The sequence below is a fragment of the Carassius carassius genome, chromosome 48, assembly GCF_963082965.1.
Source record: "Carassius carassius chromosome 48, fCarCar2.1, whole genome shotgun sequence".
NCBI classification, from domain to species: domain Eukaryota; kingdom Metazoa; phylum Chordata; class Actinopteri; order Cypriniformes; family Cyprinidae; genus Carassius; species Carassius carassius.
In genome coordinates, this window is record NC_081802.1 from 9,534,902 (window position 1) to 9,562,508 (window position 27,607).

The 27,607-nt window shown below is 36.6% G+C and overlaps 2 protein-coding genes across 2 annotated transcripts in view; both read left to right on the forward strand.

The window, feature by feature from the left end:
* The first annotated feature begins 2,913 nt into the window (after window positions 1-2,913).
* On the forward strand, window positions 2,914-15,558 carry LOC132131210 (basigin-like). Its single transcript, XM_059543218.1, has 8 exons — window positions 2,914-3,154; window positions 9,106-9,277; window positions 10,663-10,751; window positions 10,854-10,996; window positions 12,719-13,001; window positions 14,573-14,597; window positions 14,767-14,840; window positions 15,331-15,558. The coding sequence occupies exons 1-7, from the start codon at window positions 3,085-3,087 to the stop codon at window positions 14,825-14,827; spliced, it is 843 nt and encodes a 280-aa protein (XP_059399201.1). The 5' UTR covers window positions 2,914-3,084; the 3' UTR covers window positions 14,828-14,840; window positions 15,331-15,558.
* Window positions 15,559-17,005: 1,447 nt separating this feature from the next.
* Window positions 17,006-27,607, forward strand: part of LOC132131610 (potassium/sodium hyperpolarization-activated cyclic nucleotide-gated channel 2-like) — a 28,307-nt gene continuing 17,705 nt past the window's right edge. Inside the window, exons 1-3 of the mRNA XM_059543673.1 lie at window positions 17,006-18,072; window positions 21,311-21,734; window positions 24,737-24,898. Of these exons, the coding sequence (XP_059399656.1) occupies window positions 17,345-18,072; window positions 21,311-21,734; window positions 24,737-24,898 (1,314 nt within the window). The 5' untranslated portion in view covers window positions 17,006-17,344. The remainder of the gene's footprint in view (window positions 18,073-21,310; window positions 21,735-24,736; window positions 24,899-27,607) is intronic.

A 27,607-nucleotide genomic window follows, 5' to 3' on the forward strand; every position in this document is an offset into this window, starting at 1 on the left:
TTTTAATATATCTGGTATAATATGTGATGTTCTATAATCTACATAAACTTCTGATTTCATAGAATTTATTTATTATTTGATTTCAAAGAACTACTATATTATTTGTTGAACACTGCGCCCCCGCAAAAGATCAACATGGCTCATGGAAAAAGCCATAGTCTTGATAATCATTTGAGAAATTGCGCCACCTGCTGGTTAGAATAAGTAATCAACATTCAAACTGAATCCATATAGTCAACAGCATAAAACACAATCCAAATATCACCAGAAAACAACGGCAGAATCCAAACTAGACATTAATAGATAAACCTAACCAAAAATAAGCGGGAAAGTATTCATACTTGTACTTTCTTTACTGAATGTTTGTACCTAGATCTGTTAACTGTATTTTCTAGTCTGATTTAGTCTGAGGTCCATCGCTGTCATTTTCTCTGTAGAAAACTAAAAGACTGGAATCAGAGTGTATATGGACAGCAATAAATGGACAAAACATTGATGTTTCAGCCACTGGAGGCTGCATAACAGTTATGTAACAGTCCGTCTCTGACATATCTTTTAACAGCATCTACAGTACACAAATCGGACTCTGTTCGCTTTGATTAATGTTTTAGAATAACATGTGGAAATGTAAACGTTAACTACAGACTTAATTTTACACAGAAGAAAGTTAATACTGCTCATCTGAAAACCATCCTAATGCTAAAATGCTAATTCTCACACATGGGTTTTAGGAGTACAAGTAGGCCTATTTCCATGTTTACATCCCTAGTGTGTCCACAGAGTTTTGAGAGAGAAATGTTATTGTTGAGACTCCTACTTGTTTGTGCAAATTAATGGTTTAATGGTTTGCAGAAACGGATAGAGGGGTAAATAAGTAGCTCTTAGTCATAATCATTATGTGACTTCTAGAGAGCAAAGCTAATTTCCTTGGAGCAGCCTGACCAATAAATGACAATTTGCCTTATTATTTTGTAAACAAATGATCCATTTTTGTTTTTGTATCAAACTGGGGAAATGCACTTTTAAGAAGCAAATTAGTCTACATATATTTTTGGTACTGAAATATTAGCTGAATCACACTATACCTTTTCCTTGCACTTTTTGTCTTAAAAAAAAATAATAGGCTAAATAAATAATATAATAAACAAATATATCTAATTCTAAACAAGGCTTGTATATTTATTTTGAAAAATATTCATTTTCATTCAAACAAAACTTTATTTTTATTGGTAAGATGGTTTGGTTAGGTTTAGCTGACAGTGTTCTTATTCATATGGCACCCTCACCCTGCACAATTTCTTCTGAATTATTACAGAATAAGACATCATTATTTTCAGGAAGGCGATTAGCACATCCTCCAGTTATGCAGAGGTCATACAGATTCGACCACAAAATCAAAGAGATGATACAATGTCTTTTTTTTTAAGCAAATGATAGAAATTGTTTTGGAAGAAATAGTGCAACACCTAAAATCGTCTACCTGCTATCTTGACACACTTCCCACGGCTTTTTTCAAAAGTGTGCTAAACTGTTTAGAAGCAGATCTCTTAGAAGTGTTGAATGCCTTACTTCTTTGTGGGACTTTTCCAAACTCGCTGAAAACTCCAATTGTTAAACCCCTTCTGAAAAAGAGCAATCCTGATAACACCTTTTTGAGCAATTTTAGACCAATATCCAATATCCTTGGAGTCCCACAAGGGTCAATTCTTGCACCGCTCTTGTTTAGCCTGTATATGCTCCCACTAAGTCAAATAATGAGAAAGAACCAAATTGCCTATCACAGCTATGCTGATGATAAACACATTTACCTAGCCTTATCTCCAAATGACTACAGCCCCATTGACTCCCTCTGCCAATGCATTGATGAAATTAATAGTTAGATGTGCCAGAACTTTCTTCAGTTAAACAAGGAAAAAACGGAAGTCATTGCATTTGGAAACAAAGATGAAGTTTTCAAGGTGAATGCATACCTTGACTCTAGGGGTCAAACAACTAAAAATCAAGTCAGGAATCTTGGTGTGATTCTGGAGACAGACCTTAGTTTCAGTAGTCATGTCAAAGCAGTAACTAAATCAGCATACTATCATCTAAAAAACATTGCAAGAATTAGATGTTTTGTTTCCAGTCAAGACTTGGAGAAACTTGAGAAGAGATCAGATGTGCTAAAACATTAGCCACTTTTAAATCTAGACTCAAAACTCATCTGTTTAGCTGTGCATTTTTTGAACGAGCGCTGTGCGATGTCCAAACTGTTTACACTGTATTTTATGAATTGCACTATATTTTATTAGACACAAAATGAATGCAACGATTGTCTTAAATTCATTTAAAATCAATTTTTAAATCATTTTCAAAGTTTTTAAATGCCTTGCTTTATTTTATTATGATTATTTTATTTTATTTTATGTAAACGCCTTTGAATTACCATTCCGTGTATGAAATATGCTATATAAATAAACTTGCCTTGACTAATTGTTTTTCTAATGAGTTGAGTTCCAACCATAAATATCTTCAGACAGAGGGAACATGTATATTTTTCCAAGGAAGGAACATTCCCTTTATGATCAGTGGAACAAGAAAACAATGAGCCCAGTTTAAATCTCTTTGATGAGGATGGATTCAAACTCATTGGGGAGAGCATTGTCTGCTGAGGTGGATTTACAAACTTTAGAAACAATAGTCATTGTCATATGGCTATATTAAGGAATAAAAAATAAAAATACAATTCTGCCATCAATTTTCACCCTAATGTTGCTTCAAACTCGTAAGACTTTATATGTGGAAAATAATGTTTAGAGCTATCATTAGTGCCATTTCAACACAACTAAAGTGAATGAAGTCGGATTCTGTGTGTAAAACTGGAAAATGAATGAATGAATGAATGAACATAAACATAGAGGGCCATGACGTTGAGGACCGGACGTGATGACGCAGGTCCTCTGGCCTGTATACGTGCGCGTTCTCGAGTGCGCTCGGAACAAGTAAAGGACGATAAGGCTTCATCTAGTGCTTTGCTCCATACCGCCTTAGCCTCTGGAAACAGCACCGATATTTATATTATTACGTATTTAAAAACATTTAATCATGAGAAGGAAGCTGTTTGAGGTAATTCTCGCCGTTTTTATCGGCTGGTTCCATGCCGAAGCTCTGAAAGGTAAGTGTCTCGTTTTTCTGTTGCTCATTAGCTCACGAACCGTATGTTGACACACAAGACAGTTCGTCTTTATATTTACACTGTTTTTACCGTCCAATTGAGTAAAATACATTGAGAATGAAGGTTTGAAATTATTTGAAATGTCTGAAGGCTGTTTAAATCGTCAGCACACTGTCGCGCGTGAGCCCACTGGGAAACAACTCACGTGCATACATTAAGAGTTTTTTTTGTACTCGTTAAAGCTCTTTAAGTCTTCTTAAATAACAACACATAAGAAGTATTTATATGAAAAATAAGAGTTTATTTAGTATTACTCTAAAAAGGGGTTAGAAATGGATGTTATCTACATAATTGATTGTCACGTTGTTAAAGGCAAAGTAACTTAGAACAAACACAAAACGCACCACGTGGATTTTTGAGTTGGAAATGTCAATCATGTACTGCAAAATATGTATTTAAATATATTAAATATGCTTACCACCCTTTTAGATAAATCAGTTGGTTTTCATGATTAATGTCAGAGTAATGAAATGAAGTTTTGTTTTATCATAATCAATTTAGTCCCATAGCAGCAGATGGTGAATGGAAGGTTCGGTAAATCTGAAACTAATCAGTTTCATTCTCGAAGTTAGAAATAGTGCTCAACAACCTATGAGGTGCTTTTTCTGCACGTAAGCATTGGTACTTCCTCAAAACTACATCCTGATGCTCATGCTGATCTTGAATTGTCAAATATTACCTAATGCAATGGCAGAATGTCAGGCTGCATAGCCATACAGCGGAAACAGTTTAATTCAGATCAGAATTAAAATCAGATTTTCCCCATGAGTTTCCCCATACGCAATCTTCAGCTCAGCTCAGTTGTGCTTTGCTCATTAAATTGGGTTAGATTAGCAGGGTTTTTTTTTTTTTTTTTTTTTTTACAGGTGAATAGGCGTGAGTAGAATGTTTTGTTTGTGGTTCTGGTTCTCCTACTTATCCAGATACAGGCAGGCCTGGTTCAAAACTCCTGAAATTAGTGAGGGTGCTCTAGCCTCCATGTAGCCTATATCTAATTTTATTTATTTATTTTTTGCACTGTCCATTGTTATGGTTATCACTATGATTGCAGTGATGGTGACATCTGCATAAAAGTGCCACGTTTTTATGTGGATCTCACTCTTGAAACTTTGCATGTAAGCGTTCACTGGTCCTCTTAGTATCATGAAAAACAAAACTTAATCAAATTCCAAGTCTCTTATTTACATGTTACACTTTGTTATAATGAGAGACTCCCGAGCATGCAGAACTAAACAAAACGGTGACTTTGAGCAGTGATTGCATCCTAACTTAAACGCTTGGCCAATTCCTTTACGAAATCAACAAAAAATGTTGGTGATTGGCTACATTGATCAATGCAACAAAAATTTGTTGAAAATAGAAACCTTTGAAGCTCTCCAGAGTTCAAACACAGAGACACACTGGAGCGTTTGGAAAATGTTTACCCAATACCTTATTTCTAAAACTTTGACTGAAGTGCTCTTGCATTCGTTTGGTTCCCTCTAGCACTCCTGCCCTGGATACAACGAAATGCAAAGAAATATGAAAAGGGTATTGCAATCAAGATCATAAATATATCAAAGCCAAAGGTTTTCATAAAGCAGTAGTTTTACCAGTAGTCATGTTAGTAGCGTGAGAGGGTGCTTATAGCGTCTGTTAGAGGAGCTAAAAAAAGCTAGAAATTTTGCATTTTTATACAAAGCAAGCTTTATATAATTTGATTTTATGAAATTATTAATTTGGTATAATGGAAAAATTAGTTTGTGTCTGCTTGCTCTATTCATCAGTGTTTGAACCATAACAGCATTTAAAAAAATAAAAACATTAAAAAAAAAAAATTGATGCAAAAGTACAGAGACCCTAAATCGATATGAAATTAAAGTTTTGTTAAATCATGAAAAAAAAAAGAAATTAAAAAAAAAAAAACAAAGGCCAACCAAACTATGGCTAAAACTTATATTTTAATATTTGTGACATTCCTTCCAGTTCATATTTTGGTGAGTGATCAAGTTGAATCTAGGCAAACAATGTCTAAATTGAACATGTTAGACAATGTTTTATCTAGCTTAATGTATCATGTACATTTAGGATTAGCAATCTTAAAAGCCTTGTGGTTAAACAGTTATAATTTGCAATGCAGTTTAATGCCTTTTATAGGAAATGGTATTCCACATTCATCAGCATTCAATCATCAGCTTGAGCCAAGAAACTGTAATGTTAAAACAGTCGACCGTAGGTCATTATTTCTTCTGCCAGTTAATCTACATGTCAGCTTGTTAGAAGGTGAAGGTTAAGTTAAATTTAAACGTGTCAGACTTTGTACCGAGTGATACTTTTTGTACTTTACTGTTCTCCTTTTTTGGAGTTATTTACAATTTAGGCTTGAAATATTGGGTAAAAATCTACCTTACGGTAACACTAAATCTAAACACATATATATATATATATATATATATATATATATATATATATATATATATATATATATATATATATACATACAAATATATACAAATATATTCTTAAATTCCTTTTATACCTTGTTTATATGAGTAGTTTAGAATTTTGGTACACTTTGAACATTGGAGGTGACCTTTCATGATATTGAAATAAATGAAGCCTGCTCTGCTTTCAAATGGCACATGTTATTTCAGGCTTAAGGCATGTGTGGAGGTTCATTACTCTGACTGTAATGTGGACTGTGGACATCTACCCTTTTTACCCCATCCCTAGATAACTCACTAAATCACTCCTCACTCTGCTGCAGGTTTAAGTCCCTTTCACACTGCGATTCTGGAAAATACACGGTTAATGTGTTCCGGCAATTGTTCCTGGGTCACTAGATTTTTGCCCCTTTCACACTGCCAGTGATTACCCGGAATATGTGCGTGGGTTCACACACAACATGTAAAGGTCCCGTAAAGACACATGACATCAGGATGTGATGTATAATTTACGAGTCGAAGACGCTAGGCACGTTAACATTCCCTTAAACTGGCGAACGATCTCAGCTTCAGCACGGATAGAGGAACTAACTGATCTCTGCTTCATTAGTTTGCAAATTTTTTCATGAACATTGATCTGCCTTCAAAAACCTGGTAAAAGAGTTGCTCGATAACGTGCATCATTACTACAACCCGGCATTTTTTCTGGCTTTTGTTCACATATTGCTCGTTCCAGAACTTGGCAATGTTACTAGGTCCCGTCACCTGCTTTTAAATGGAGAGGCATTTAATAGACAGAGCCAGAGATCATTGACAAGCTATGCAATATCGCGTTCATTTGCATAGCTTATCAGTGATCTACGGCTCTGGCTATTAAAGGCCGCTCCATTTGAAAGCAGGTGATGCCGATTTAGCGGTAATCATGGAACCAGATTTACTGACTAGGTGCGCATGATCATATAGTTAGATATATCGCCCAGCCCTAATCCCAGGACGTGTTTGCTTTCACATAGGTGATCTGGCAATTTTCCAGGTCCAACGTGCAGTGTGAAAGGGGCTTAAAAGGGAACAGTACCTTACTCTTGTTTCAAAACCAAACACAATGAAAGCATGTGCTACAACACAGGAAGCAACAACAGGTCTGGGGCTGATCTCAAAGCTTTCTTGCCATTGATGTGAAGGGTTATTTAAGCTGCTATGCACGTACTTCTATGTTGTTCAGAGTGTTTATTGTTCTAAGGTGATCAGAAGAATTTAGATGAAGTTCTCCATGGGGGATTAGCATGGTACAACCTTGTTTTTCTCTGGAGTACATTCTTAAAGTCTGCATGAATGGCTTCAAAATGGTTTAAGAGTTGTTTTTAGGTTCATTTGTGTCATTTGCTCTGTTCATGTCAGTTGTTTATTCATAATCATATGACAAGTTTTAAAGTTTTAGTTTGCTGAAAAAAAAAACCTGTACTTTTCTTCTGTGGAAATTAAAAATGATATTTTGAAATGTCTCGTATGTTTTATATTATTTTTATCCATATTAAAATTCAGAGGGAAGTAATACATTAAAATTACCGCATTCTCCGGACTATAAGTCGCACTTTTTTTTCATAGTTTGGCTGGTCCTGCGACTTATAGTGAGGTGCGACTTACTTATCAAAATTAATTTGACTTGAACCGAGAGAAATGAACCAAGAGAAAACATTACTGTCTCCAGCCGCGAGAGGGTGCTCAATGTCTTCAGTGTAATGTTTTCTCTTGGTTCTTGGTTCTAAATAAATGTGCCTTATAGTCCAGTGCGACTTATGTTTTTTTTCCTCATCATGACGTATTTTTGGACTGATGCGACTGATACTCAGGTGCGACTTTTAGTCTGAAAAATATGGTAGTCAAAATATCTTGTGTTCTACTGAAGAAGAAAAAAAATACAGATTTGAAATAACACAATGGTGAGTAAATTGACTTTTTTTTTTTTTTTTTTTTTTGGGTGAACTATTAATTTAAGCCTCAACAGTCAGCACCGTCACAGTAATCCCTTTATTTAAAGTTAATATAATTAAAATATAATTTTTCATTGCTTTTCTTGATTTGCTAAGCTTTGGTTTTAATGCTTGCTTCAACTCGTCTTATTGGTTTTAATGCTTGCTTCTAATTAATGTACTTCAGTTGGGTTTTGGTATCTTGAAGTGTTGAAGTCTTGCGTCATGATGCTCAAAATCCATCTTGTTTCTTGGTGTATGCTGCCTTTTTCCATTCTAACATTTCTCTCTTTCTCTTTTCTCCTCTACTGTTTCTTTTCTTTTTTGCCTGCCTGTCTGCTAATCATTATTCATATCTCAATGAGCTGTCCACCCTAATCCAAATCGACCCATCAAATGTTCAGCGGGCTTCATAAAATCACCCTTGTCTCAGATGAAACTCACAGAAGACGGTGCCGAGCTGAATTGTGAGGTCATAGGGAACTCCATCCCTGAAGTTCAGTAGTGGTTCATTGAGGGTGAAAAACGAAATGAAACAGGCACTCAAGGATTGCGTACACATCAATTCCACCTATATCAACCACGCCACCAGCATGCTCATCTTCAGCAGACTAACACTCAACGACACAGGTGTTTATGAGTGCCGTGTGTCAAACGACCCTGATCGCAATGACCTCAGGACCCCACCCAAAGTAAAGTGGATTCACTCACATGCAAAAGTTATAGTGTTTGAAAGTGAGTTATGTTGTGGAAACCCAGCGTCTCCACTATTGTAGAGGACGAAGTCCTTTAGATTCAGATTCACCATTGCCTTGCCCTCCACCTTCCATTTTGTTTTCATTCAACCAGAGACCAGGTCACATGACTTCTCATGACAGCTTTAGCACCATCAGTTCTTTCATAGTAGTCTAATGCCTTCTGAGCATATCATTGCCTAGAGCTTTGAAGTTGAACCTTTTAAAGAAATTACATTGATCGGTTAATGTTACTGTCGGTAAGAAGGGGTTAAATGCACTAATTGGCATGCATTTCTGAAAAAGTTCTCATTAAAGTGGCTGGCTTTCAGTAAACATCTAAAAAGCTCTTTAGAGGTGTGGCTTAACCCTTCTGAGGGTCTTGGAGCAGTACTTAAGTACTTATTTTCCACATCAGGTTTTCATAAAGTAATAGTCTCCAAACCAGTTGCTGGTTGGTTGAATTTTGTTCCCTATTCCCATTCGTTTTCATTATAAACTGCTCACTTAATGCTTCCCAGTAGCTTACAGCCCATGTGTACCTTTACTTCTCCTTTTATAGAGCTCAATGTGCCTTTCGGCACACATTATGATGAACATCGGGACAGCAATCTGTTTTGTTGTCCAAAAATTTCATTTTTTTTTTGTAGTGCCACACCAAATACAGAGATTGGTAGAGTCATTATCAGCAGTGAGCCAGTGTCAGAGTCAGTGTTATGAAAGTTGATGCTTGTGTAACTTTTGCTACTTTTGTGTTTCGACAGATCCAGCCATCACGACCAATCCAGAGGTGGTGGACAAGAACATGACCTCTGTAACTCTCAGCTGCAATCTTAACAACAATTCTTCTTTCGTCAAAGGCCACTATTGGACCTTTAATGGCAAGATTATTGACCAGTCCGAATCAAGTAGTGTTGACCGTTACATTAAACATGAGTATGTTCTTCAACCTTTTGTAAATTATTATATGGCTAAAGAAGGGCAAAATGTAGGGCTCTAATTTCAGTAGTAATACTTTTTCCAGTTTTAGTGTTTACCCATCCATCCAGGTCAATCAAGTATAGTGCAGCATCTCAGTTTGCGCAATGTGGTTGTTCGCAGCAGTGGTGTGATTTAAGAGCCTCCAGCTCTCCACATTCACTTACCTAGGGCCTTATGATTTTTGTGATGCAGAAAACATGGATGGAATCGCGGAATCCAGTCATAAAATAATGTTATTCACAGTTTAACGTGGAATGTCACCGAATTTGTCCAATTTTAAATTAATTAATAAAAAGTAGGTCATTACACTTAAATCATGATATAGACTAGTATCTGTAAATATGAAACTGCAAAATTCGATTCAAATATGAATCCTGCACGTTCTGCGTGTCTCTGTAAATGAAACCATTCATGTTTACTACACACATAACAAAGCATGCGCGAAGCTTGCCGTTTTTTCAGCGTTTGTGGTCTTTCCATAAATAAGGACGTAAACGCATGTACAACATCTCCAGAACTGCACTGAGAGTCACGTCATGAGCATTTGACCATTTTCTTGGAGTTAAACTAGCATCATTTACATGCAGAACTGTAAAGGTATTCATGGTAACCCATCAACAAAAAAGTCCGTTATTGATTTGAATTAATTTTTTTGTAAAATGTACATAGCCTACTACTAAAATAAAACGTACATTATTTTTTAATGATTAATCACAACATTTCTTCTTCAGGTTTTTAATTTTAATAGTAAATCCCATTTGGTTGCCAAAAATAAAGTTTGCTTAATGTTCAATAATTAATAGATGCCTTCAATTGATAACCAGAAAAATTTAAATACACAACACCATTTCTGATGGGGAAAAAATCATAAGGCTACTTTAAGAAAAAAAAAGAATTAAGTTGTTTTATGCATTTAAATAATTAGACATGCTTAGAATTTGGTACCAAAAATATGATAAGAAAAAATAAAACATTTCACAGGGCCCTAAACAATAAATAAATTGATGTGAAAATGTAAAATGCTTCTTGATTAATATAATTGTAATTGTATTTTTATTAAAAAATAAAACTGAATTTAGGAAATAATAAAACCATAGGGTCCATCAATGAGTCCATAGGGCACTAACTTACTCTAATTCCCATTAGAACTGTTGGATTGGATAAATATCCTTGGGGATGCCTGAGCAGTGGACTGGAAAAGCTGTTTACTTATATACTTCATATTTGCTATACTTGTCCTCCCCTCTGCCTTTATTGCTATGACACCATTATATTATTATTATTATTATTATTATATTTTTTTTTTTGAGTCTCATTGCTTTCTTTTCTTTCCTTGGCAGAATTAAAAAGGTTGATTACCACTCTGCTGGACTATATGCATGTGTCTTCCTAACAGAACCTCAGGAAAATGCAACCATTAAAGTTAAAGGTAAGAAAGTTTGACTGTAATGCATTACTGCATCTGTATCCATGACGCATTATATTGAGTATTTTTGTGCTTATAACCCATATCTAAACTCTTTCTTGTTAGCTGTCCCACATGCAGTGGCCTACAAACACTCTGAAAATGCTAATGAGAAAGACAAGGCTGTCCTGACATGTGTGAGCCATGGATACCCCGATCCTACTGACTGGAGTTGGTTCAAGCTCAAAGATGATGATGATGAAGATAAGGTAAATAAAGGCTTTACTAAACTGTTGTGCTTGTTATAACATGAGACCGGTACCTGGCCGTGCAATTTTGAAAATTGGACAAGGTTGCAAAGGTGTGTTAAATGACACTTTGGCACTTAATAGAATTATAACAAAAATATGGTCAAGATGTTGTTGTTGTTACTACTACTACTACTACTACTACTACTACTACTACTACTACTAATTATTATTATTATTATTATTATAGTAGTTGTATTAATAGAATTGCTACAATATTCAAGTTCCCTTTCAGTCGGTCACTTTCGATGCCACGTCAGTGACCAACGCAAAATGGATATCGCTTCGATGGACCAATCTACTTTGAGTGTAAACTAAATGAGCAAGTGCACACTGGCATGCAATTATTGCATTAATTATAATAAGAGGGCAGCAGGTGCAATGCATACCAGCTTTTCGCTTCGAAGCCGAGTGACAGTATCGTTCTGCTTACCTCAATTGTGTCTACGGGTATTCGGGAATCCCATCTGTGGAGCGGACTGTAGCGATGCAATTGTGTCATAAGTCCGCCTGATCCTGGCGTGGAGACCCGGTGCTTCCTTCCCGGACCTGTAGGCACTCGTCTGGTCTGACTGGCAGTGCCTATGCGGCTTGCGGGGAAGCTGCTTCTGCCTAACACGCCATGGCGTTACTGCAGGTGCACCAGGCTAAGGCACTGAAGGACCTGCACGAGGGTGGTCACGACCCTGAAGTTCTAAAGGAACTCCAACCCGTCATTGACTTCGCGCTCCGTGCGACAAAGGTCACCACGAGTTCCATGGGTCATGCGATGTCCACGCTTGTGGTCCAGGAGCGCCATCTCTGGCTGTGTCTGGCAGACATGTGGGACACCGACAAGGTCCGGTTCCTCAATGTCCCTGTGTCCCAGACCGGCCTCTTCGGCAACGTGGTCGAGAGCTTTGCCCAGCAGACTGAGGTGATACAACACTTCCTGCACCTGCGGGAAACTGCTGCCTCCTAACGTCTGCCGGCCACAGTGCTCGTCGCCGAGGATGGCCCCCTGCGTCTGCCCCCGCTCCCGCGCTGCATCCGCCTCCAGCAAAGCAGCACCGTGGAGCCGGGTGTGGGTGGTAAACGAAAGAGCAAGCGGCCCTGAGACAGGCGACCCAGAGATGGAGGGATCTGCTCTTCGGGAGGTGGTGAATGCAACACTCCCTCCCCCGGAGGAGGGCCGGGTGGAGAATATTTTGTTTAATTTTTTTTTCACGCCGTTGGCCTTACGGCCGATGGTACCCAAATACTCGACAAAAGAGCAGTTTCCCTTATCTCTGGGTCCCAGGAGGGCACCGAGAGTTGCGGACGGCCAAGCTCCAGACCTCACTTATCCTCCTCCTTCACTACTACTACCCTACTACGTGCATCTCAGAGTGGCTCCATTCACAGTAAATGCTGATCCACACAAAAGTTTGTAATTTTCATGAGTGGAGTGTTACCATTGGTGGCATTTGATATAATACACCGTTTACCTTATTTTCAATTAAAGCATTATTTCATATTTTATTTGAACCAATTCTTATTGCCTCATTGGTATTATATGTTTTGGTATTATATACACAAGTCATTTTAAAGTCTATTGTTCACATTGGTCTATATTTATTACCAAAGAAATTCTTTGATTATTACAGCTTATTAGTAACACCCCTAATTATAATAGCTTGACCATTTTGCATCCTCAACACACAGATGCCCATTGTCAATAACACTGGTGAAAACAAGTATGAGATAAAGAACACCCCCAACAAGACCATGCTGTATGTGAATGATCTGGACATCAACGAGGACATGGGCATATACCAGTGCCAAGGCATCAATGAAATGGGATCAACCAGCGATAAGATTCAGCTGCATGTGCGTAGCCAGCTGGCTGCCCTTTGGCCATTCCTCGGCATTGTCGCTGAGGTCATTATCCTCATCACCATCATTTTCATCTACGAGAAGAGGAGAAAGCCAGACGAGATCAATGATGGTATGTGATGCTAGTTGTTTCCATCGTAATATTTCATTTTCCATGTTTATGAATGTATAAATGATCAGTTGATGTAATTTAACATTTTTGTTTATAAATTCGTAATGATTCAAGATCTTATTTCAGTTTGATTTTGTTTCTTTTATTTGGTTGAAGTGTGTGGCTGTGCCTTAGCGGAGTCTGTATTTATTATTTACTTTGTTTATTTCTCTGTTCACTGCTGCTTATTACATTGTGGTAAGTGATCAAAACTGCATGTCAGACTGAAGTGGGTTTGCTTAAATGAGTGGTTTTGGGAGTCTGAATGCTCTCCCTGATAGGCTGAAAAGTACACCTCTTTCACTGGCAGTTTTTTTTAAGAAGATGAATCGAACCAGATTTGTAAGACTGGTTCAAGAAAAGCAACTTTATTGGTTTTTCCGATTTGTAATCAATACAATCAAATAAAAAATTGTTTTTATTTATCATCCTGAATGTGTTTGGACATGGTCTCTGCACAAAAGCTGAAAGTGTCATTAAAGCTCTGATTTAACTTTTTTGAAAAGTATATGTTTGTTGGGTGTCAACTCGCATCTTCCTGATTGTGTCTGTCTGAAGCACAACCTTGCCAGCAGCCAGGCTATTTCATAATACTTGAATACTCAAAAATATATTTTTTTCCTAAAATGTATGTATTATAAAACTGATTTACTTTTAAATCATTGTATAATAATAATTTAAAAAAATTATAGTGATTTCATAAGTCTTCATAAATCATTTATAAATCTTCAAAATTACAAAATTATTTTACATCTAAATCTGTATATAATAATATTAGACCATTTCTTTTACACAGACATTTAATAACATTTGGTAATTACACATTTATTTTGTATTGATTAATGTTGTAGGAATTTTCCAAATGCATTTGTCCATTTTATTTTTCACCAGTTCATAAAGGCTGTGTTAGGTGTCATTTTTATTTCCATACAGCCATTCCCATATCCATAGACTCTACATATGTGCCAGAGGCAGGAAATATTTCAGTGGTTTCTTTTTAAATAGGAAGGTTTCTGGGTGATATTCTGACTTCAGAAGTCCAGTGCAGGAGTTTACAAATGTGATACAGTGCTGTTTGAGAGCCGTCACCATGATCAATGCAGAAAAGGAACAATATTTTTCTCTACTACATATGTAGGTGAGGTTGTGCTACAAACGAATGATTTGATTGGAAACGTTTGTTCTTGGGTTGAAAACCACTAAACATATCATTTCAATCCAACACCAGACTGCATGGTTAATGTAAATGCATTGAATCATTCTGCACAAATCATTATAAGTAGTGCTGTGAAAAGATTGAGAGCAGTTTTGATGTGAACAGATTTAACTGTAGAAATAACTGAATTACTAACTGAAGTCCCCAGATTGCATTACTCTTTAAGTGCTCTGTTTTTAAACTTGGGGTTCTCGCTGTCTTTAGGCTGTCAAACTAGACTTTAGACAAACTACTGTAACAGTTCAAGTAGTCTTGTAAATCTAAAATGAGTGTGTAACTGTTTTTTTCTTCTTCGTTTGTTTCCTGCTTCCTGTAGATGATGACTCAGGATCTGCACCACTGTAAGTGTTTTGTAATCTTTGTTCTGAGATATTGTAGAAGTTCAGAAGTTATTTGTGCAGAAACATCAAGGCCATGTTGAAGTCTAGACAGTAGCACTAGATGTTCTTCTAGGTCAGGGAATTCATCTGCACATCAAAGATGGAGCTGAAGTGCTGCTGTGTTTTTCAGGAAGAGCAACGCCGCTACCAACCACAAAGACAAAAATGTCCGGCAAAGGAACTCCAACTGAGGAAGGAGACAAGGTGAAATATTATTCTGTAAATATGAGCTGTTAGTTTAATATAATGTAAAAATATAATATACAGAACTCAATGTTCTATATTATCTTTCATACACTTAATATGTATTAAAAATCATAAATGTATAAGTTAATATTTAATTTTAATGACTAGTTTTCAATGCATCTTTTATATTGTAGACTTTCATAAATGAATTGTTTTATAAACTGTAATAAAATGTTTCTTGAATTCTATTACATTGTTTTATGCATTTAAACTGTAATGAACTGATTTAAATATTTTTTTAAACAAATAGAAATAAATATTACATCTTATAATTCTATACAATTTATTGTAGTTTATTGTATTGTAGCTTATTTAAAAAAAAGAAAGAAAGCAGTTTAGAATTATATAATACATCTGCTTTTGTTATAATTTAATAAATGTAATATTAGGAATATTAGGATTTAATTTTTTTCTAAATCACATCCAGCTGACTTTTCATTCCTTTCAGGTGTCTTGATGACTACTGTTGAAGATAATGTGGAGCATGGAGTTACTGAGAAGCCTATTATAGTGCACACTGCAAGTTCTTCACCTTCTGCTTGAGTGTAAATGTCTTGAGAGATTAATCGGTCTCCTTTTACTCTTCATATCCATATTGTGCTATCAACAGATTATTTTAAATTTGGGGGGAGGGGGAAATGCATGATTGCACTATTGCTGTAGAAGTGTTTATTGAATGTTGATGTGGGATGAACTTTTTTTTTTTTTTTTTTTTGGTTTCTCTCTCTGTTCCTCATGAGTGTGTGCACCGCAGCTTTCCGAAATGTCTACCGATTATAATTGAATCACTGTTCAGCCGCATGAGGATTTAATCATGTTCAGTATATACAAAAACACTGAATCAAGTTTTTATGACTCTTTGACTTCCTTTCTGTAAGCCATAATGTTTAACCACTTTATTGTACATGCTATTTTTAATTATTGAAATTTAAATTAACTTTTTTTTTGTGCAGTACTCATTTTGTCGCTGCACATTTTAAAGTGCACTATTCCACATGGACGGACGAATGCCACTTCTAATAATTAGTTTAATAATCTCAAACAACTAATTTTAAAGTTGCTAATGTAGTTTCTAATGATGACTTTTAGGAATCCTCCTGCCTAACCTGTAACGACCAAGTGCTCGTACAGTGTGTCATTTGCTGTTCGCAGAATCCGTTATAATTGTTTCCCAAATTCTAACATGAAGGACAATGACATGGTTATACATATTTAGGTAATGTCAGTGATGGTGGGGTTTTCGTGAAGGCTTTTGGTTAAATGGGACTGTCCTATCGACAGTCATACTTGCATTTTAATACATTGTATAGTATCTGGATGCATGTCATTTCAAAGTTAAAAGATGCATAACATTTAAGACCTTGTTCTTGGCTTAAGAGGAAATCTCATACACTATCAACTGTAATGATTTTCACACTCTAAATAAAGTTATTTGATTTTAACTTTGTCCTTGTGTGTGTGTTCATCCAAAGAAAATATTTAGCAAGATAACGATGTATATATTGGCCTGTTCTTTGTACCACCGTAAGGGGGCGACATTTACTTACTCGGTTCATCTGAAGGGAGCGGCTCTAAGTGACAAACACTCCAGAATGAGCTTTCAAAATAGTCACCCATAGTGTCACCACTACCCATAATTGCCCACGTAAATATTGGCTAACAGTTGTTCTAAACGATTGGAGGCCTGTGACATCTTAGGGAAGATTCTCACATCAAGAGCAATGTGTTTTGGTAGTCCAGATCTGTAAAGCTACAAAATAAAATAATTAAAATCCTTAAGATTTGAAAAAACTTATATGAAGAATGTTTTATATAAGTTATATGAAGTCCTTATATAATGAAGCAGTCTCTTTTTAAATTTTCAAAAAAATAAAATAAATCAACATGGTTAATTCACTAGTTTTTTTTTTTTTTTTTAATTAGCCTACACTTTTTTTCAGGTCGGATCAGGGTTCAAACTGATACTTGACCTCGAAAAGTAGACCGTTTAGAATTAATGGTTAAAAAATTTGACAATTAATCATTTATTAATTTGTTCTCTCATTTTTCAAGACTTTTTTTTGGGGGGGGATGTCAAATTGGATTTCTTGTTTTATATAACTTCAGCTATTGTTATTTACCATATCATCATCGTTTAGAGATTAGCATCTGAATAATGAATCATTTATTATTACACACCACTAACATACATTTGCACATTTAACAGCGAGACTCTCATAATATAGCTCATGTCGGCATATTTTCCACTGATTTATCCTTGACACAGTTTTATTCCTGACTCCATTCATGAAACGAGCACAGAGGTACACACTACCAGGTGGGAGTGAACGTGTGCAGCCGTAGCAACGCGACTGGTGTCTCTGTCTGGTGACTGGGACGCGGAGTAAAGACTGTAAGCAACTGTCCACGTCTACGCTTTCGCAATCTGGCTGCGTCAGGATTCATCTCAAAGCAACGCCGTCATGGACGAAGCGGAGGACGGCGATGAAGAGCACAAAGAGACACTCAGGGGCGATATCCTTGACTCTTCTTCCAAGATGAAGAATGTAACGCCAGGAGGGGGAGCAACGGCAGCGACGAGCAGGATCTCCAACAAAAAGGACTTCGCCTCTGTCTCCTGTGGACGCAGCACGGAATCCACCGCGCTCCTCTGCCACGGAGATGTTTCCAGAGACAAGAGCGCGTTTGACTGCGAGGATGGCACCAGAATAAGATGCGTTATCAACGGAGACTGCCGAAGAGACGAGAGCTTGTCTTCAACCCCCTCCAAGCAGGAGAAGCAGACAGGTGGAGGTTTCCCAGCATCTGCATGTCACTCCAGCACCTCCAGCATGGACGGCTCGGTCACTCCTGCCCCGACCGCCGCTGCTCCTCCTCCTCCCGCTGACAAGAAGGACTCCAGAGTTTCCTTCTCTAGTGCTCCACCGGCCCACGGACCGACCCCGAACCAGCAGCAGCAGCCGGGCAATTCTGTCAGCTTCCCCAAGTCCGAGGATGGCCAGATCACGGCAGATGATGCGGAAGCCAGGGACAATCAAACTTACATGCAGAGGCAGTTTAGCTCCATGTTACAGCCTGGGGTCAACAAATTCTCACTGCGTATGTTTGGGAGTCAAAAGGCAGTGGAGAAGGAACAGGAGCGAGTCAAATCCGCTGGCAACTGGATTATTCATCCATACAGTGATTTCAGGTAGGGCTGATGGAGTGAAACAAGTGGAGACTCAATACCTGGCTGCAGATGCTCATGTTTGAAAACAATAAAAATTTGTGCTTTTTCTGGTTAAAAACTGTAAAATAAGATTTTATAAATAAAAAATAATAAAAAAGATGCCTATTACAAAGCTGTTCTGACACTTTAAAATGTATTAAAACATTTAGCTAAGGTCTTAACACTTTTACATGGTGTTAGCAAGAAAGATACATTACATGTTCAGTGTTCAGTAATCAGCTGTTTACTGTACAAAATCATGGTAACAGGGTTGACTATTTAAGATCGACCTCTACTGACAAATATTTTAAGATAAATTATCAAACAAGGAGGCACTTACTTATGCTGTTATACTTTTGAAAAAAGGCAACAGAGTTGACATTTCAAAGTTTGTTTAAAGCCAGTGTGCTACAAGGTGTTTATTCGAAAGATAATGTAATGCTGATATTTATTTTACAAACATCTAGTGTTCAGTATTCAACTGTACGGTGCAAAATCGTGGTAACAGGGTTGTCCCCTAGTGACAAATATAACTTTTTATGATAAAGTAATTTACAAACAAGCACTTACTTGTTATACATTAGATAAAAATAGTAACAGAGTTGTCATATACCTTGAAAAAAAAGTAAAAGTTGACATTTTAAAATTTGGTTAGCCTTTGTGCTATAGGTTGTAAATTATTAAAAGGATAATTTAATGCTGATATTTTTATTTAGGTTATTTATGTTTCCCCCACAAAGTTTCAGTGTTCATTAATCAGCGGTTTAATTTACAAAAGCACAGTAACAGGGTTGACTATTTCAGATGTCCCCTGTTAACAAATGTAACATTTTAAGATGAAGTGATTTACAAACAAGGTAGCACTAATTTATGACAGTAAAAAAAAAAAAAAAAAAATATATATATATATATATATATATATATATATATATATATATATATATATTTAAATTTAAGGGGGTGGGGTAAAAGTTGACAGAATAAATGAACAGAAAATACAAAATACAAGCTTTTATTTAAATAAATACAATACAATAAAATAATAAAAGATCAAATTTAATTTAATAAAATAAACATGACATTTTTCTTGATGTCTTACCAAACGCCTGTAACAACAGAGTACTAGTTGGCATTAGCTGTGTGTCATTATTCACATATGCTGATGAGGGAAACAAAAGTCATCTTTTCTATGGAACAGCCCATCAAACATGCACAATACTAATCTAACAAGGATTAGGACTTGACATTAATTAGATTTTTAGTAAACTGAGATTAATTATTGATGGCCAATGTACAACAGCTTCTGTAAAGCTGTTTCATGTCAACAGCTGTGTGTAATTTACTTCAATGTTCAGAAATGATCCCCCCAGCCTTTTAGAAAAACAAAAATGTCTGGAATGAACACCCAAGAAGGTGTTCTTCAAATGCACTGTCATTTTATATCAAGTAACCTCTAATAAAGGCTTTTATACACGCTTGTTACCTCAATTTAAGCAGTAGCTAATGCATTTTTGATTAAACACATAATTGGTTTGACCAATATTTTTCATTTGGTGGGTCTCCAAAGTACACCACAGTGCATTCAACAGGAAACGACTCATTCGATGCAAACAATAACTTTTTATGTAATAGCCATTCATTATGAGATGAGAATAAAAGTATCAGTCATAAAATGATGAAACAACAAATAAATATAAACAATAAAATAAAACAAGTTCAGTATCATAAGTCTAAATGACTAAATGTGTTTAATAAAAAAAACTAATAATATAAGTAAAATTAATAAAATAAGTAAAAAAATTAATAATTACTATTATTATTATTATTATTATTATTACTATATAACCTTGAAAACCCTAAATCATAACATTAAACAACACCAAGATTGCAACTGCAAGTGAAATAATAAGTAATATAAAAAAAAAAAACATAAGAATAATAAATAATTTAATAAATGTAAATGGTATAAATTAAATGCTGAACTATATAAAGGACTCATGCTTATAAAATAAATTTAAGAAAATGAAAATACAAAACAAAAGTTTGTTCTCTTGATGCTAAACACAGGTTGCTACTGAAATGGGTCCATAATAATGTCAATAATACTAATAATTATTATAAGAAATAAGAAATCATTCTCTTTTGTTAAGATACTCAGCTCAGTGTTTAATTAAATATTTTAGACAATAAAAGCTTAGTGTTCTGGCTCATAAAATAAAAGACTCGGGAACAAAACAGTCCTTTTTTCCCCCCAGAGATCAGCATCATTATGAGCTTGTAATGCCTCATCCATGCTTTTACGCATTCTATGTTAATGTGCACTCATGCACGTTTTTTTTTTCTGTGCATGCATTAAAGAATACATTATGGATTTAAGCTAGTCTTTGTATTTATTTATAAGCACACATTAGTGCAGGCCAGTGATCTATTATTATTTTTAGAGAGAAGACAAACTGAGCACTGCATTTAAATGTGAACAGCAGCTACAGCAATATTGTTTGCTTGAGAAAACTCCGTTATGATCACTTCAGAAGTTTTGCTTTCAGTATCAAATACGTCAACATAATTAATCAATAAATCACTGATACACCTTAAGAGAACCTACTTAGAGCCCAAATTCCCATTTAAACCTTAATTCAAGTTCTTAAAAATAATCCAGATCATCATGTTTTGTCCCCTCTATCTGTTTCTCAACGTCCTTGTGATGACCTTGCATGGGTTCAGGTAACTAATATTTAGTGGTACAATATTTCAGATTATTGATCTCAACCAAAAGACAGTATATTGAACGAATGCTGTTTTATTACTCCCGTATAGGCTCTCTCCTCTTGTGCACGTGCAGCGTGTTTGTCAAGGCTAGGGTTATTTATAGGGTGTATCCCTGTCTCACCAAATGCATGAAGACTGAATCTCATTTTACTATTGTAAGGGTGTGCCTTTTATGCCAAATACATAAAAAAAAAAATTGACCGACATACTAGCAAATGCACACAACTCAACATTTGTCATTTTTCACAGTCCTCAAGTTAGTCAAATATCTATGTATTTTATACCCGACATTTAGTTTTAGACACTGAATGCTTATTGTTGTCATATACATGTGATCTGTAAATAAAATAAAATAATATTTAATATTGTGTGGCATTTTGTGCATGCATTTAAGCATATGTCCAGTAATCTAATTTATTAATTTAATTATTTAATCATTTAATGTACACAGGTTCTACTGGGATTTCACAATGCTGATGTTTATGGTGGGCAACTTGATTATAATTCCTGTGGGCATCACCTTCTTCAAGGAGGAAACCACCACCCCTTGGATTATCTTCAACGTGGTTTCCGACACGTTCTTCCTCATGGACCTGGTACTGAACTTCCGCACAGGCATAGTCTACGAAGAAAACACAGAGATAATACTGGACCCTCAAAAGATCAAGAAGAAGTACCTGAAGACGTGGTTTGTGGTGGACTTTGTCTCATCCATCCCAGTGGATTATATCTTTCTTATTGTAGAGAAAGGCATTGACTCTGAGGTTTACAAGACGGCCAGAGCATTGCGGATTGTGCGCTTCACCAAGATCCTCAGTTTACTGCGACTTCTTAGACTGTCCAGACTGATTCGTTATATCCATCAATGGGAGGAGGTAAGAGATGGGCACCATTGCTGTTTGCCTTCATTGTTGAAGTCAGGAGTTTTCAAATTGTGAAGCTGGGAAGAAACTAATGTCTCATTCAAAATTAGTTGAGTTGAGTAAATTGCCTCATGGTGGCCACCATTTGAATAATATAACTTTTTCTTGCTAACTGCCCTATTATAAGACATTTTCATTCATGGGACGATTGCAACTAGCACCGGTAACTTAAAAACAATTGATAAATCCAAGCCACTAGGCTCAGGCCAAGCCAGTGAAACATATTTTGCACACATTGTCTTTATCGGAGTACCAGGTATCAAAATAATAACTCAAAAATCACATCAGATATTATGATCATGTCATTTTTAATCTCATAAATATCATAAAATATATGATATATGGTTCAACTGTCACACTGAAAACAGAAGTCTGTGCACATTGCCTTGTGGGATACAGTGGGATGCTGATTTTGACATGTAGTTGGTCATCCAATTATTTTATGCAAACTGAAAATTTACAAACTGTGCACAATAAATATACAATATACCACAGATGTTTATTTACCTATTTGACGTCACTTTTCTTGTTTGTAATTGTGAGAGGCAGAATGTGATCAATGGTGCTTTTCACTGATTTCTGATGCTGCTTTCTAGGTGTTTTGCTGTGGGTTAATAATAAGGTGCACAGGCTAATTAACGTAGCATGAAGTAATTAACCATTATAAACGTTAATAACAGCAGCTGACTGACCACAATTGTAAAAACAGTTAAGTGCATTAAGATTAAAATGACAGCCGACATTGGGAACATTTCAGATTACGTAGAGAACCAGCTATTCAGAGTGACAGAAACGTGACGATTTGCCTGCGGCTGAGCTGACTGATGATTCAGTTTTATCTGTTCTTTTCACCACTAAATGGGACCTTGCACAGCATTGCCACATCCACTCCACACTGTTTGTCCGGCCCCCTTATAGTTCTTGATTACCCAGGCAGGGACAAACCATGAGTTAGACCTCCTGAAAGATATGACCAAGTTGGGTAACCCATTTATAGCTCAAAATGTTTTCATACACACTCTTACAGTGATAAACCTTAACCTGATAATGTGTAGGGCAAGTAAATGCTTTAAACTGTGTTCTTCTGTCAGGTTAAGCTCACAAAGAGCGAGCAAAACCTCCATATGATACACTTACACTTTTTGCCCATTACCTCTAATTTTGCACCATTACAGGCTAATGTTCAAACAGCAGGGTAAAAAGTGAAAACAGTTAAGTAAGGCCAAGTATGGTGTGACCCAAACTTGGAATTTGTGCTCTGCATTTAACCCATCCAAATGCACAGACAGTAGTAAACCCACACCTGGAGCAGTGGGCAAGCCATATTGCTGCGGTTCCCAGGGAGCAGTTGAGGGTTCAGTGCCTTGCTCAAGGGTCTCACCTCAGTTATGGTATTGAGGGTGGTAGAGAGCACTGGTTATTCACTCCCCCCACCGACAACTCATGATGGACCTGAGACTCGAACCCAAAGCCTTCGGGTTACAAATCTGACCTTCTAACTATTAGGCCATGACTGCCCCAAAGCAAAATGGTTAGTTTACAATATTACAAGCTAAAAGTGAAAGCTATGCCAAGCTATCAGGCCAATCATAACCTTGCTAAAAGCACAAATAAACTAACAACCCAAAGCAAAATGTTTAGTCTAACCATTGATCATTTATAATTTAGTTGAATACTTTAACTTTAAAGTTAGCTAAGTCAAACACAAAGACATTAAGCCATGTTTCAACTGACCATTTACAGCTTTGGTTGTATAGTGTTCCTGTAGCTCAATTGGTAGAGCACTGCTTTTCAAGCGCAAGGTTGGGGGTTCGATTCCCCGGGAACACATGATATGTAGAAATTTATAGCTTGAATGCACTGTAAGTCGCTTTCGATAAAACCGTCTGCTAAATGCTTAAATAATGTGATTTTCAACAGATGACAAGTATATAATAAAAAAGAAAGAAAACTCTCTCTCTCTCTCTCTCTATATATATATATATATGTTGTCAGGCACTGAATTAAATTCTTGAAAGAAATTGAGTCAGCTGAAATACTTGTCATAATGTGCATAAACAAAATTGAGACTGGAAACTAAAATTATTTATTTAGAAAATGTTAAGGAGCATCAACCATAGTTCACATGAAAATAATAAAAAAAAATCAGACAACACAGACAACGGAATACTTATATTTGGTATGGATCATTAATTTTAACAAGTTCAAATGGTAGTGCAATGAGACCCATAAGTGCTTCCACATTACTTTGAGACCAGTGACCCTGAACAAAGAGGCTTTCAAGAACTGCACGTCAACAATGATATACTAAACAAACATCCTCAAATACAGACCACTTCAGAGCTCCAGACGATACTCTTAAAATATTAGTCTCCAGTGAGTTTTATGTGTTTTGCATCATCTCAGTTTTAACATCCCGTTCCATGTACTTCTTCTCTGCTTCTTCTCATTCTAGAAAAAAGAACCCACGCCGGCTAAGAACTTTACAACACGAGCCAGAGTAGTGTCACTTTTTGTCGTCTTCTATTGATGATTTTGGCCTAGTTGCTATTTGGGGCACTTGGCTTTTCTCAGGTGTGACAAGCCTTGTTTCTGGTATGGGAAGAAAGTGTATTAGTGTATGTAAGTGTAGTTCTGTATTGAATCTAATCTGACGGGATGAAGTTTGTAGAATGTACTTTACTCATTACATAAAGCTTTGGCAAACCTGGTTTCAGTATGCTTGTATTCACACATCTAGAGGTCACAAATAATCTTCAGGTCAAAAGGGTTTTGAAATAGAATCTTGTCAAGAGAATCCCTCAAAAAAATGAAAAGGTTTGTCCTTCAGTATGGAAAGACGGATTACCTGCGGCTCTGTATCAGAGTTCTGATGATTTTATATGTTCCGGTTTGTCCCAGAGAGCCCTTCCCTTGCCACTCAAATTTAATACTTCTTTTATCTTGAACGACAGATCTTTCATATGACCTATGACCTGGCCAGTGCGGTGATGCGCATCATCAATCTAATTGGCATGATGCTTCTTCTGTGCCACTGGGATGGCTGTCTGCAGTTTTTGGTGCCCATGTTGCAGGACTTCCCTTCAGACTGTTGGGTGTCTCTTAACAAGATGGTGGTAAGTCTTACCTTCCAACGTACCTTGGTTTCAATCACTCCAAGTGTTCCTAAACTCTCCCAAATAGCAAATTCTCAGTGAGTTATGTAGCCCAAAGTTCAGGGTATCATTACCTACAGTTACACACAAAGTGGAATGTGCCATTTGCTGAATCTAGGAACTGAATCTTGGACTCAACAAATGGCTCTGTACAAGCTACACAATAAAAAACTCACAAAGCCAAAACTTCCACTGATTTCATCAGTGTCCGACAGTGTTAATTACATGGGTGCATTGGGGAGCCGACTCCATCACCTGCTCTTCTCACTTTCCCAAGTCTGCCAGGCTCTCTGAGTCACCCCTCCCTCACTTCTCATCATTATCCATCTGTCCTAGAAGTTCTCCCTGCTGTTAAGTCTAGTTTGAAGATAAGACAATGTTTGGACATTTGCTACACTGATGTATACAGTAAGTGATCATGAACTCTTGCTTGGTAAAGTGTGTGCAGTGTCAGGCAATTTAACTGAGAGTATGATTTATACTTGGGTTATCTGGGGATTCGAATGTGGGGAAGGCTGGCTTGTTTTAAACTTTGGTATAAACCACTGGTGACATTTGTGAATTGTCTTCAACCAGCTTGGTATATGAAAAGTGCAACACTTTTCATCAAACTGAATTTACCAATGGAAAAGTTGACAAAATTGTGAGCCAGAACTCTGATATAAATGCTGATTTTTTAAGGTTTCCCTGCCTGTTAGTCCTTTATTTTTATTTAAACTCTTTATATGCTGTCACATGTAAGAGATCATGTGACATTGGGAAAGGTTTCTAATTGGTTTTTGTTACAACAGTTTTTGAGTGCAGTCATTCTAGTCTAATGATCCGTCTCATTATTTCAAGTGTCCAATTGGTCTCTCAACAGGCCCTTCTTTGAGCGGTAATGAAGCCTGTGAGTCACACTCGCTGAGGTGTTGTTAAGCTTCAGCAGAAGTGCTATAAAACACTACACAATTTACAAACCTTCCTTCATTTGTTAGAATACAACGAAACTTAAATAGGCGTTATCATTCAGGATACTGAAAAAAGTATGATGATGTTCCAATCCAAAATAAAGTTACACATACTTGCCTCATTTCTTTTTGCAAATATCCAGGGTAAGACCCTAAAAAAAATCATGGTTGTAAAAAAAACATCTGAGATCATTAACGTAAGCCTAGATTAATCAAAATCACATCAAATTAAAATTTCATTTTGACTTACATAAATGAGATGTTACAGATGGTTCAGCCGCAATTCACCTGCTGCTGTATTTCCTGGCACTGATAGTTGAATGCACTGAAATACACCCTTTGATTCCTTTTGATCCAGCTGTGCCCTGTGATCCATGACCTAGCATCGTCAAATCCATCCGTGCACAGTTAGAATCACAAATTAAGCACGTGCGATTCACAAGTACATGCCTCACGTGTGCATTTTTCAAGAGAGTTGCTTATGAGCTTTGCAGGCTTGAGGAGCCATTCAAAGTTCAGGTAAGCATCCCCCAGGCGTGCAGAGACACATGCAGATAGACTCAACACGGCCTGTCTTTATATACCAACACATTCACAGTAAAGGGCTCTTACCAAAGTCCTTTTAGCAAAGGTACGTTCATTGGTGACAATCTTGGTAATGTCGTGTGAAGATATTTACTTATACAACTGCTATATAGTGAATGGCTCTTTAAACTGAAAGGTGGGATTTAAATTCTTGCAACTGCCATATTTAGCACTATGATTTCTCCCATTCATTTTTCTACAAATGGTTTGTTTCATCCACCATATACATAGAAATATTAAATAAGCAATGCCAATGGAAACCTTAGTCTATCTTTATTCAATAATTATTTGGTAATAAGCACAATTCAGTCATGTTTTTCCTTAGCAGAATGTAGATTCGACAATCCTATGCTCATACATCTCAAAGAAATAAATCCCCTGCTAGTCAAGCTGGGCTTAGTCAAATAATGAGCTAAGTTTCATCATCTCACTGCCAGTGGAGGTTAGCAACACTAGGTTAAATGTGCACTAAAGGCCCCAGTTAGGCAAATACAACCAAAACACAATTTCTTAACCAGATATAGTATAATGAATGTGAAAAAGAGAAATTGACATACAGCCAATTATGGTGACCTAGGGCTGGGCGATATATCGAATATTAGCGATACTATCGGAATAATTTTGACGACGATGTACAATTTGAATATATCGGGAATATCGAATATTTCAAATTCAAGCATACTTTCCCAAAAGAACGCGCCGAATGTCCAAAAAAGGAACCTGTAACTGCTGACTGCTCTACGCCCTCTACTACGAGAGCTGTAATGATAGCTGTTGCCAGATAACAAGAGTTTAAATCTCCCAATCAGAGCTCCACTGTTACAAGGATACATTTTCTTCCCGGTGTTTGCTTATTTTAAGCAATCTGGCAACCACGCGCACGTGCTCACTCCTCATTGCGGAAGAGCCGCCGACGATAATCTGAAAACACAAACAAGCTGGAATTGAGCGATCTAATGAAAGCGTCGTTCAGCCGGTCTGTGTTCTGTCGTGAGATCTCAACTGTATTGTTTGCATTTGTGATCGCAAAATAAATGCACTTACTCGACCGCTGATGTTTGAATAGAGAAACATAGGCTATGGCCATTTGGAATTACTATTGGGGAATTTCACTGATATGTTTACCAGTTTCCAT

Excerpts from the sequence above, each read along its gene's own strand:
- LOC132131210 (XM_059543218.1), top strand. The coding sequence starts at position 3,085 with ATGAGAAGGAAGCTGTTTGAGGTAATTCTCGCCGTTTTTATCGGCTGG. Across the intron at positions 9,278-10,662 it reads GACCGTTACATTAAACATGA|AATTAAAAAGGTTGATTACC; the intron begins GTATGTTCTTCA and ends TTTCCTTGGCAG. Across the intron at positions 10,752-10,853 it reads TGCAACCATTAAAGTTAAAG|CTGTCCCACATGCAGTGGCC; the intron begins GTAAGAAAGTTT and ends CTTTCTTGTTAG.